Source organism: Vigna umbellata, chromosome 8 (assembly GCF_029865625.1).
Source record: "Vigna umbellata cultivar VRB3 chromosome 8, Vumbellata_1.0, whole genome shotgun sequence".
Taxonomy (NCBI): domain Eukaryota; kingdom Viridiplantae; phylum Streptophyta; class Magnoliopsida; order Fabales; family Fabaceae; genus Vigna; species Vigna umbellata.
In genome coordinates, this window is record NC_142172.1 from 28534281 (window position 1) to 28547078 (window position 12798).

Sequence of the window (12798 nt, forward strand, 5' to 3'; positions counted from 1 at the left end):
TTTGACACAGTGAAAGATTATCTGACGTGTAAAATAAGTGTATTTATCACGTTAGTATGTGAAGGTACCGCTGCTCATTGCTTTATAATAGAAAAATTGTTATGTAACCTCTGGGAATTGGCTTTGATTCTTAAGGCATAGGAGAGAGATGTGATGGGAATGATGTTGAACCCTACCAGTTGTCACAAACATTGAAGCTGAGGGCCACTAATTATAGGATATGACCTTTTTACTATTCACACAAAAGGACAAAGTAAGTTAGAACATCTTATTCTCAAAATGTTAATATCAACATAATAATGAACCTTACATCACATGAAGATCCCTCGTAAGATACTCTATTTGTGAAGAGGAAAATTGCTTCAAAATTTGTTGCCTAGCTGCTTTAAATCTAAACCAAAAAGTTGAGAAAGTCTATCATGAAAATTCTTCACTTAGATTAGCCCTAGTCTCAATCTTATCAAACAAAGTCTAATCGATGGAAGCAGAGAGGAAAGGACTCAAAAATCTAAGATGAAGCCTAAAATGGAAACATTTTAGTAACCTTTTTCTCCTTTCTTTTCATTAAGCTTTTGGGATTTTTATGTTTGACCAACCCCTTGTATTTGTCCTTGTTTACAAAGCTTGTGATTGAGAAAAAAAGAAAACAATCACTTCTAATCACCAACACAATCTTCTTTAGCTAAAAGAAAGGGAAAAACAGATATCAAAATAAAAACAATAAAGACAAGGATGAGATTGCAAATGAAGTTGAAATTATATCGTTAGACTTAATCAATGAAATATGGTACACGTATAAGCCGTATGAATGTGAGAGAAGAAACCGTAATTAATGCCAGAAAGCCTCATCATCCTTGGTTTCCTAAAGAAAATCCCAAAAGACGGTTGAAAACTTGGGCCATGGGAGAGGGCTAAGAACCTAAATATTCTATGATGTTCTTACAGAACATATTGTTAATTTGTTTATACAACAACAAATTCCTGTCTAAAAGAAACAACATGGTTGTATTTGACTAATTGAGAGTTAATTTCAGAACTGAGAAATGCAACGTCTATGACAAGCAGTGGTACGATGTTTATTTGGCTTAGTGTCTTGTTTCCAAAGTTGGGCAATGTCTTGAGAGATTTTCATAGCATCGAAAGAGGCACCAGAGAGCCCTCTCCTTGTGAACCCAACAGCATAAACTCCAACATTTCCTTTCCAACCATTTGGGAACGAACACTTTGGGAAACCATTCTCCGAGAAAAATTCACCTTCCTGCAACAACAACAACATTACCCTTTTCACATTATTTTTCCATTCCCACTGTACACTCAACAAACATTTCACACTCAGTGGAAACAAATTCTCACCTGAAGCCAAGAAGGAACATTGCTACGGTACCCTGTTGCAAGCACCACTGCATCAACATCTTGCTTTTCACCATTAACAAGCTCCACGCACCCATTGTCGAACCTCTTTATGGCTGGAACAACTTTTATGTCACCGGATTTAATTTTCTCCAACGTTCCAATGTCCAAAACAGGGGTCTTACCCTTTCTGTTCTTCCACGATAAAGGACCTTCCAAAGGCCTTTTCAGCCCAAACTTCTCCGTGTTCCCCAACACCAACCACGCCAGCACCAACAGAATTCTGTCAACCACCCAAAGTGGCAACCATTGCAGCATCAAAGTTGCCAATTCAAACGTTGACTTCCCAAACACTTCTCTGGGCAACACATGAACCTGCCAAACCAAAATCAAAGCAACCCCATTTAATCTCCCACCTCAAAACTATTCAAAGAACAACTTGTAAAAACAAGCAATTTGAGTGGCTGATATATTAGCACGTGATGATTACGCAGTTGATATAATAAGTTTACAAGAGAATGACTCACCGAGCTACGAACAACTATGGAAGGAGAAGCACTGTGGTTGAACAAGTCGAGTGAGAGTTCCATGCCAGAGTTGCCACAACCAACAACAAGAACTTTCTTCCCCTTGAATCTTTCTCCACATTTATACTCACATGCATGAATAACATCCCCTTTGAATTCCTTCAACCCTTCTATCTCAGGCATCACGCACTCCGCATTCTCTCCGGTGGCCACCACCAGCCACCTACTAATGTACTCAAACTCATTCTTGACGGAGCCAGAGGTGGCAACGGTTTTGACCCTCCAGAAGCCGCTGGTTTCATCGTACCTAGCAGACTGGACACACTGGTTGAATCGTGGGTTTATGTCGAAGTGTCGCGCGTAGGATTCGAGATAGTCTATGAACTGTTTCTTGGAGGGATATTGGGGGAAGTGTGGTGGGAATGGAAGGTTGGGGAGCTGACAGAACTGTTTTGGAAGATGGAGTTTTAATCTGTCGTAGGTTCGTTTTTGCCAGAGTGAGGCTATGCATTCGGCTCGTTCGAGAACCATGAAGGGTACCCCTTTTTGTTTTAGACACGCTGCTGTGGCTAGTCCTGAAGGACCTGCACCTACTATCACAGGACCGTTGACCCAAACGCAGCGTTTTGAGAACGTCTCCTCACAATCAACTAGGCGAAAAAAGTTTTCCATTTTCACACACTACTTTTTTCTTTTTAGTTTCGGCCTCTTGGGTGTGTCAGATAGAAAAGAAGCAGTTTTGGAAGTTGGGAGAGAGAGAGAGAGAGAGAGAGAGAGGTGAATTTTGTGAGGTTTGAAAATGTGAATTTGGGTTGAGGGAAGAGAGGGGTTGGAGGGGTTTAAATAGGGATTTGAATCTGTGATGAAAATGGATAGTTAAAAGACATTTTTCACTTTCTTGTTATCGTATCACGTTAGATTGTCTAGAGATAAGTCATTCTTTGTGCTATAAAAAACATTGGTTTAAGAATTGATTTATAGTTATAGTGTTTTAATGATTTGTTTTCGAGATTTTACTTTTTATTTAATATTATTTCTAAAGTTACACTACTTATTATTTTTTAAGTGTATATTTATTTATTTTTATTTAATTTTCATTTTTTTATTAATGTGTTTATTCTGAGTAGAAAAACAATAGAATAGACAATTTTGTAAATATTTATTTAGCACTTAAGAGAGGAAGTAATTTTAAAAAGTAGAAATATATTAGAAAAGTATTTCTTCTATCTTTTTATCTATCTCGATTTTGGAAAAAAAAATTTAATTTTATCAGATTCTTTAGAAGTTCAATAACATATTTATTATTGTTTTTATTATGCCCATTAGTTCTTCTAATAATTTAGAGGAGAATAACTTAGGACATGATAGGATGTGAGGTTTATTATATTACACATCAAATTAAGTTTTGTACTAAAAAAAATGGTTACTGTTAGCATATAATTTGATAAGGATTTAAAATTTATTCTTTCCTCGGAAAGTTTTCTTTCATCATAATCGTTACATCAACAAAGCGCTTTCTTTTATATATTTAATAAAAAAAATTGTAAAGTAATAAGATCTTATCATCCAAGTATATATATATCTTACCTAGAGGGCTGATGATGTGACGCAGGTGTGGTGGGCCCGAAAATAATTGGACAAGCGAGTTGTAGGGTTGTTTCGACCCACAAAGCCCATTCCGCCAGCCCAATTTCCACACCACGCTGGGTGCCATGTGTCAGTCCCACGTTGGCCAACTATACTTGTTCATTACCTTCCATGCTTGCTTTCTACCTTCCAACCAAATACAAAAACAACACTCTCCCTAACCCTTTACTCATCTTTTCCTAAATAATCTACAATATATTATACAAAAAGTTATAATATTTTCATGTTCATTACAACGATGTTGCATACATTTATATTTTGCATGCATAGTATTGAAAATACCACACCAATTAAATAAAACAAATTAATAATATATAAATGGGTATAAATATAAATTTATAAACTAATTTTGTAAGATTAAAAATTTAATTTTAAAGATATAGTGGATTATTAGAGTTAAAAGATGAAAAAATTATATATCTTATAAAAAATATAAAAATAGCAAGATGGTTTCACCTTAGTTTGTGGAGGGAAGAGAAATTATTGAAGGAAGTATACTACTTTCGGTGTGTGTGGTACATAATTAAGATTGTGTACTTGAAAATGTATAGTATTATATGATATGATGAAGTATACCAAATCAATTAGGTAGGTGGTAATAGTTTTATTTGATGAGTTGATGATGAGTTTTTTGTCTAGGTGCTCTTATCTTCTAATTCGATCACACTACATATATACATGCACTAGTACTTTGTGGATGAAGTTTGAAAATTGATGGAATAGGGCACTTTAGAAGTGGTTAAAAGTTTATGGAAGGAGGGAAGCTCAAAGTTGAAAGGTAGGAGTCTCTCCTTTTGATGAAAATATATTGTAATCTATGAGCTTGGCATTTCTTCAAGGATTGTGTGTGTATTATTAAATTTGATTTGTAATGAATGAATGAGTGAATGATATTATTATGCATTGGTCGCCACTTCCATTTCAAATGCTCCAAAAACAATCTTCCAAATGCCTTTACCACAAAGATATATGAGAGAGGAATGCATAGACTTAGATATATGTTCCTTTTAGGTAGTCATGTCCAATGTTCATGATGTGATTGGATTATATATATATATATATATATATAGGTAATGTGTATATTGTGAAAAATAATGTGATTGATTTCTTATCTTTAAGCTTCTACCACCAACCAGCCTTGCACTGCTCCACAGCCAGCTTGGGAATCATATTTCACCTTAGAACTTTTCTGCTTTTAGGATATCAATTCAATTCAATTTTCAAATACCACTTTTTTCTTCATGTCTATGCCCATTAATTTAATGTCGGTGTGATTATTTGCTTCGTATTTATTTAATTTGCTAAACAAACACGTTTTTGGACAATATATCTGTGTTTTTAGAATCGATTGATATAAATATATATATATATAAAAGAAGAATACGTTTTGTAACACCCAGATATTTTAAATACAATATTTTCATTCAAAAAGTGTTATCTTATGTATAGTATTTAAAAAAAAGTGTTATGTTATATATAATTGTATCACTATGTTTCTTATCTAAATATGTTTTCATAAGTAAATTGATGAGTTATGAAAAATAAATTTGAAAACAAAAAGGATGATTTTGAAGTATGAACTAATTCTTATTTCTAAGTTGTCTAGATAAAATTGTGATCACAATAAACCATTTAATTAGATTGTAATTTTTACATAGTATTAATATAGTTTTCCACTATTACCAGTTAGATTTATAATTTGAGGTTTATGTTAAGAGAAATAATTTATACATTTTACTCTAAAAGTTAGGTTTCCACGTATTGTTTAGTTTGAAGTATTTTTGGTAAATATTTTATTTTTGCTTCAACTCTTGGATCGAAATGAAATTTTTATCTAGAGTTTTTAAGATATAATATTTCATTTTGATCGTCAAGATTTCCATGTATTTGGTTAAAGAAAATATTTTTGCAAAGTGAATTGGCAACACTTATGTCCTATTTCAAGTTATTTTTGTAAAAAAATGACTATAGATTTATTAAGCGTTAAATCAAGCTTAAAAAAACTTTTGCATATTGTTATTGAGATATTCTTTATTCTGATCGTTCGAATTTACTTTTTTTAAAATTATGTGGTAAGAAATATAATTTTTGATGGATAAATTAATGGTATTATCTTAATGTGTTAATAAATTTTAAATATTAATTTTATCAAATTTTGAGAATGTATAAAATACAGAAAAATAATGAAACATGTAACTAAACATTTTAAACCATGAAGGAAGAATACATGATTCATAATATTGTTAAATGAATGCATGACATGTGAATAACATTAAAAAAATTTAAAATATTAATGTAACATTCATATAAATTTATTCATACTTGAGAAAAGAGGAATATAATCTTCTTAGTTCTTTAATGACTGCATATTATGTCCATTAAAAAAGAGAAATAAAGATATTATTAATTAGATTAGTTGAAAGTGACTTAATTAGTTTGCACAAGTTATTTTGATGTATGATAAGCTAGGAATTCATTATTTTTTCTTATATATTTCATTTTATTATATTTATTTATCTTAATTATGTGTCATATTCTTATTTTATTTATATTTATTAATTTGTTTATTTAATTTATTTAGTGTGGTGTTGATAGTTTCATTTTATATTCATTATTTTGATTTATTTATTTTATTTTGTGAGGTGTTGACTAATTATTTTTTATTTAATTAATTTATTTGAGATGTTTATAACTTCATATTTATTATTTTGCTTATGTAATTTGTTTAATAAATGTTCATAATTTAATTTTCTTTTATTTAATTTATTTAGTAGAATGTTCATAACCTCATTTTTATTCATATTTATTATTCCGGTTATTTAATTTTTAGTGAAATGCTGGTAATCTCATTTTTATTTATTTAATTTATTTATGAAGATGGTTATAATCTCATCTTTATTTATATTTATTATATTATTTATTTATATTCATATTTATTATTTTATTTATTTAATGAAGTATTCATAACCTTATTTTTTATTTATATTTATTATTCTACTTATTTTATTTTATTTAATGAGGTATTCATAACTTATTTTTTACTTATTATTTAATTTATGTAATGAGGTGTTCATAATTTTTTTATTTATATTTATTATTATTTTTATTTAATTTATTTAGTGAGGGTTCATAACTTCATTTTTATCTATATTTATTATTCTATTGAGTTTTATAACCTCATTATTTTTGTATTTATTATTTTTTGTCTAATTTATTTTGGTGTGGTGTTCATAACCTTCTTTTTATTTATATTTATTATTTTGTTTATTTAATTTATTTAATGAGGTGTTTGTAATCTCATTTTTATTTATTATTTTGATCTATTTAATTTATGAAAGTGAAGTGTTTATACCATAATTTTTATTTATTATTTTAATTTAATTAACTTATTGAGGTGACCCTAATCTCATTTGTTTATGCTTTTAAGTATATAATGGTTCTAGTTATTTGTCTATATTGTTTATATATATATATATATATATATATATATATATACATGAATAAAAATTTATAATGATATAATATGTGACGTAATATAAATATAATTATTTGTAAGAAAATAATAATATGTTAAATAATTGAATTATGGATTGAATTTGAAAGTTTTTAAAAAATAATATTAATTTTATTGATATTGAATTCAAAAGAAATATTTGGTGGAAATATGTTAAAGAATTCTTATGACTTTAATTAATTGCAATTAACTTAATAAGATGTTACACGTAATATATTAAGAGTTAAAAATATTTTTAATCAAGAAATTTAAAATTAACTGTTTATCTTAAATGTTTAAAATATGTTAGTTTCCCAGACTTTAAAAAAATATATAAAACATAATAGTTCTAAAAATTAATTTTGGATATTTTCACAAAGAAGAGACAATAGGTATTAATTTTAAAAGACGGAAGTGAAAATTATAATCTTTTTATGGCCTTAAAAAGACGATATAATCTTTACCAAAACTGTGGTAACATTAGGAAAGTGACAGCAAATACAACGAACTGGAATAAACATCAAATCAAATCAAACATGTACAGCTATAGTCTGTCCTTATGAACAGTAGAAAATTAAAAAATAAAAATAATAATGAAAACTTAGGTATCTTACTTTTTTGCTTCTAATTGGTTTCATTACATAAGATTGGTAGGTAGGTACAAGTTTCTTCTTGGTCAACTAAGGAATATAAATCTCCAAATTTAGCTATTTCTTTTGGTATGTTAGGAAATTAATCAAACATAATAGTGATACTTGACAATAAAAAATTTTAGAGCTAGGTCATCATTAAAAAAGGGTCCCATGGTTATTTAGGGTTATAAAAATTGCACACCCAATCATTAGAACAACACATCCACATGTTGAATCATTTCTCTCTCTCTCTTTCTCTTCATTATCGTCACTTGAATTAACAACTTCTGCTTTCAATTAAAATATGAGAAATTCCACGCACTCTTTCTAAATATACAATCTCTTATTTACTAAAAAGAATCAAATTTTGTGCCACCACCTTTAATGTGCTTTTACTTAAACTAGAAAAACTTAGTGAGTATTTGATTTACAGTTGTTTAGTCAATTTGGTACATAAAACAATTTCACTTTTAGAAGGAAAATACAAACCATAATAATAAAAAAAAAACTTATGAATACAACTCCATGGTGATAGTTATGTGAATCTTATAACTACACTTAATTTTTGTATCCAAACTTCTTTTATAAATATATTTTTGTCTTCTAATAGAAAAGTAAAAATAAAAGAGAAATATGTCAAATTTATTAACTTTTTAATACATATGTATATATACATTACATCTACTTGGTTCGGATACTTCAGATCTCAATATACTTTTAGCAAATCCAATATATTAAAAAATTAAAAGTATTTTTGTTATAAAAGAAATCCGATATATTGATATGATAATAGGCTATCTTCAAGAATATTATAAATAATAACATCTAGTTAAAAGTATATATATATATATATATATATATATATATATATATATATATATATATATATATATATATATATATATATATATATATATATATATATATAATTTTATTTATCCATGAGATATAAGATATTTCCTTAATTCTTGTTCTTTACTTCCAATAATCACTTAAAATAGTATATATGAATTTTTACTTATTTAAGTCATGAATATTTCCTCAACTTATCTCAAAACTTAAATTCAGTCATCTTGACTTTACATTAATGCAAAATAGATTTAAGAGAATAGACTAAAAAAAAATGTGATGTCAGTAACTAAAAGTTAGTTATTAAAATTTCTTGTTTATTAACATATTTAAATAAATAAAGTTTTGTATAGGTTAATTTTTTAACATATTTAAATTAATATTTTTATATAGTTATTTTTCTAACATATTTTAAAAAGTGTTATTTTTACATCTCTTACTTCCTAAGAGACATAAATAAATGTTTTTACATAACTTTTTTTAATCAAATTAAAAAAGTGTTTTAACCTGCATTCAAATTTTCACTTTTAATCCTTCAAACTTTTTTCACTTTTCAATCTTTACATTAGTGCTCAACCTTAATCAGAGTTGCAACAACGTTTGTCCAATAATAACAACATTCTTCTAGTAATATATATGAACTAATTTCTTTTATATAACGTTTGTCCAATAATAACAACATTCTTCTAGTAATATATATGAACTAATTTCTTTTATACACGAAGATGTGTGTATTTTGTTTTTAAATAATAGATTTTTTTAGAAAAATGAAATGGTGATGGTTGGAATAGACACATAGAAGTTAGAATAATAAGAAAAAAAAAGTAAACTATTTAGATTATGTATATTATAATGAGATTATTGTACTTTGGTTTAGGAAGGAATGAAGAGAGACAAAACTATGTACACCGACTTTTGTTTGGAATAGCTTTTTCTGGCATGTGTTTGGATTTTATCTCCTATATAACATAATCTTAGTGAATATGATTGGAATTAAAATATACGTCATAATAATTTTGGCTAGATTTTTCCTGGCCAACCATTCATCTTACTCAAAATAAGTGTAGTATTGCTTGGCCATTAATTCTATGTCACGACAAACATATTCATTCATTGGCTACTCTTTATTATTTTTAATTGAAAGTTGTATTCCCTTTTATATCTTCAAATATTTTCTTCCATTTGTGAAGCTTTTTTTTTAATATTTTGTAAAATTTTATGAAATTTAAATACAGTAACAGATAACTTAACTTTTAATATTTTTTGAAAAAGTTACAAAATATGAAAATATTTCCTTATCTTATCCATTACTTCATAAATATAAAAATAATTCCTACATAATATTGATGGTTATTATAACTAGATAGTAGGTAGATGTTTATACATAAAAGGAAAAAAGAATGTATATTATGATTGTTTGTATATTAATAAGCTTGCTAATGTTTATAATTAAGTTATAAAAGTCATATATCAACCATGATTTCTAATTAATATAATGCTAAAATTTGTGAACTTATCATACATAATTATTAAACAAAAATATCTATTTTTTCATCACTTAAGAATTAATTAGTTTAAATTTATTTATGTATTCTCTCTCTCTCTCTCTCTCTCTCTCTCTCTCTCTCTCTCTCTCTCTCTCTCTCTCTCTCTCTCTCTCTCTCTCTCTCTCTCTCTCTCTCTCTCTCTCTCTCTCTCTCTCTCTCTCTCTCTATATATATATATATATATATATATATATATATATATATATATATATATATACACACACACACACACGAGCCAATAATCAAACTTATTAAAGAGGATAAGATATTTAGAGTTGACTAATAATAATTTTAAAAAGATATTAATTAATTAACTAAGTGATGATAAATTTTTTGCAGCAATGAACACTCCTCTATCTCTGTATAATAGTTGTTTAGTCAAGGAAATCATCTTAATTCGTTTATTTTCAGTATAAATTGAAGTAAATATTTCTTTATCATTAATTTTTTTTATGCATGATAAAAATATATTTAAAACATATCTTATTTTAAAATTAAAAAATAGATAAAATAAACAAACACCCCTTTAAAAAGTGATTATTAATATTTAAATGGAATGAAGAGAGATCTGAAGAGTGATGTTGGATTGATGATAAATGGTAAAGTAAAGATTTTGAACAAACTTTGAAGTGATGTTCCTAATTAATTGTCTGTTACGTACCTAAATACTATGTTGGGAGCATTGTACCTTGCACAACCATGGCTCTCATGTGGTAGGCCATGTCCTTATTTTTTGCATTTTTTTTCTCTTAAAATACCAATAATTATCTTTTAAAAGGAATTGTCCTCCTTCTTCCCCTCATCACTGACAAATCTTTTCCTAGAACAATATATGTGGATAAAAAACACGGCACTGTGATTTTGGTGGTTCTGATGGGTTAAGGTTGGTCATCAATTTTTGGAGTTTTGGTTATAATGATATGATTTTTTCTGCGATTTGAGATGTAGGGTTTCATTTGAACTAAATTCGGGATTTTTCATGTTCTTGTGTTTTGATTGAGGTTTGATAACTGTGATATTCGTCTTTTGAATCGAAAGTGCTGTTTTGTTATCTGATATTTGATTCTTTTTTTGGTTGCGCGAGTGGTGGCCATGGAGGGCTGGTGGATGCCGCCGTAGGGTCGCAGTGGCGGCGTTGTCAGCTTCGTTCTGACTGAGGATTTCCTGAACTTGGGTTGGGCTGGCAGTTTGGGTTAGGCCGAAAAATATGGGTTGGACTAACTAATTTGCGTCATAAAAGACCCATTGTTGGACAGTCTTGAAAACATTAATAATAATAACTCAATTGGGCTAGCTGGGGTTTGTAAGACGAGACTTGGACTTGGATTTGGGCTGGACTTGTTGAGTCGTAGGACTCATTACTGGCAGATCTGAAATCAAAATTGTAGAGATCCAAAATTAATAATAAGAATGAAACAAGAGAAATTAAAATAAATCCTATGTCTCTAAAATTAAAATAATGGGAAATAGAATTAATTAATTATTGACATTAATTAATGAAAATAAATTATAAAAGGAGAGAGATGAAACATTAATTTACAATAATAATTGTTACAATTATGAGAAGAAAGTTATTATTATTTATTTAACAATTAATTGGTAATTAAATTAATTTTAAATTAAAATTGGAAAGATAAATTAATTTGATTCAAAAAGGAAATTAATGAGATTTTAAATTAATTGAAAATTTGATTTTAATGATTGATTAAAGTAATAAATGATCTATGGATTGATATTGAATTATATTTATTTATTGTTTGAGTGGAATCCATTTAGCACATTGTATTTTTGAATGAAACTTAGGATAATGATGAATGAATAATGTTAGATAGAGAATGAAAATGGTCGTTGTACTTAGGTATATGATGAGCTTTGATTGATGTTGGAACGAGTGAGTGTTGAGATGTACCTGAGTGTGTAGTTGATGAGCATAAGAGTGGAAGATAAGTCTACTTGTTGTGCCTAGTAAAGCTTAAGACTATCGATCGTCTGATACGAGATAGCGACTCCCTTTGGCTTTGTGTGTGAAAAGGGGGTGCTCGGGTATTGAGCCTTCTTTGTGTATGGGGGTGATGGTGTTTGCCTTGTCCTTATGTGGCATGAAACATGTTCCTTAGCCAGGTAGGCGGGACTACTCGAGCAGACCTGTAGGAGAAGCTACAAGGGACCTATGGGTATTAAATATTTGCGAGTATCCAGGGGTATCCGCGGGTTTTAAAATATCTGTGGATATTTTTTAAGCGAATATCCGTGCGGGTAGCGACTGGATTTCTGGGTCGGGTTGCAAGTAGGCACTATCCGTGCCCGACCCGACCCGTTGTCATCCCTACTCTAGATGCACGATAGAGACGCGATAGTGAGAAAACGACTTGTGTTATTTAAAGTTTTTGTACTAAAAATGTTAGAGACAATGCAATCGAATTTATTTTATTACGTTTTTATTTTAGAAATTTTGGTATTATATAAGTAGATTTCACGATGGTGATTTTAAAAATTTTAAATTTTACTTGAACATCCAAAAAATTGGGATGTTACATACTATTTTCATTTATATTAAAATAATTTCATGCGTAACATGATTTTAAGTATTATTTACATAAAAACAATAAATACTTGAAAATTAAAATAAATCAATGTAAAATGTGATTAAGATATAAGAAAAAGTGTTAAGAAAGAAAAAGACACAAGGAACCGCGTTTAGGTGAAAATAAAATTGAAATGTTTTTGTCGCTTCACGATACTAAATATTAAAA

At 28.4% G+C, this 12798-nt stretch overlaps 1 protein-coding gene across 1 annotated transcript; it reads right to left on the bottom strand.

The window, feature by feature from the left end:
• Window positions 1-775: 775 nt before the first annotated feature.
• LOC124834635 (putative indole-3-pyruvate monooxygenase YUCCA8) lies at window positions 776-2658 on the bottom strand. The gene is made up of 3 exons (XM_047309372.2): window positions 1878-2658; window positions 1354-1725; window positions 776-1258 (listed from the first exon to the last, which is right to left on the bottom strand). The coding sequence occupies exons 1-3, from the start codon at window positions 2547-2549 to the stop codon at window positions 1031-1033; spliced, it is 1272 nt and encodes a 423-aa protein (XP_047165328.2). The 5' UTR covers window positions 2550-2658; the 3' UTR covers window positions 776-1030.
• Window positions 2659-12798: the final 10140 nt, after the last annotated feature.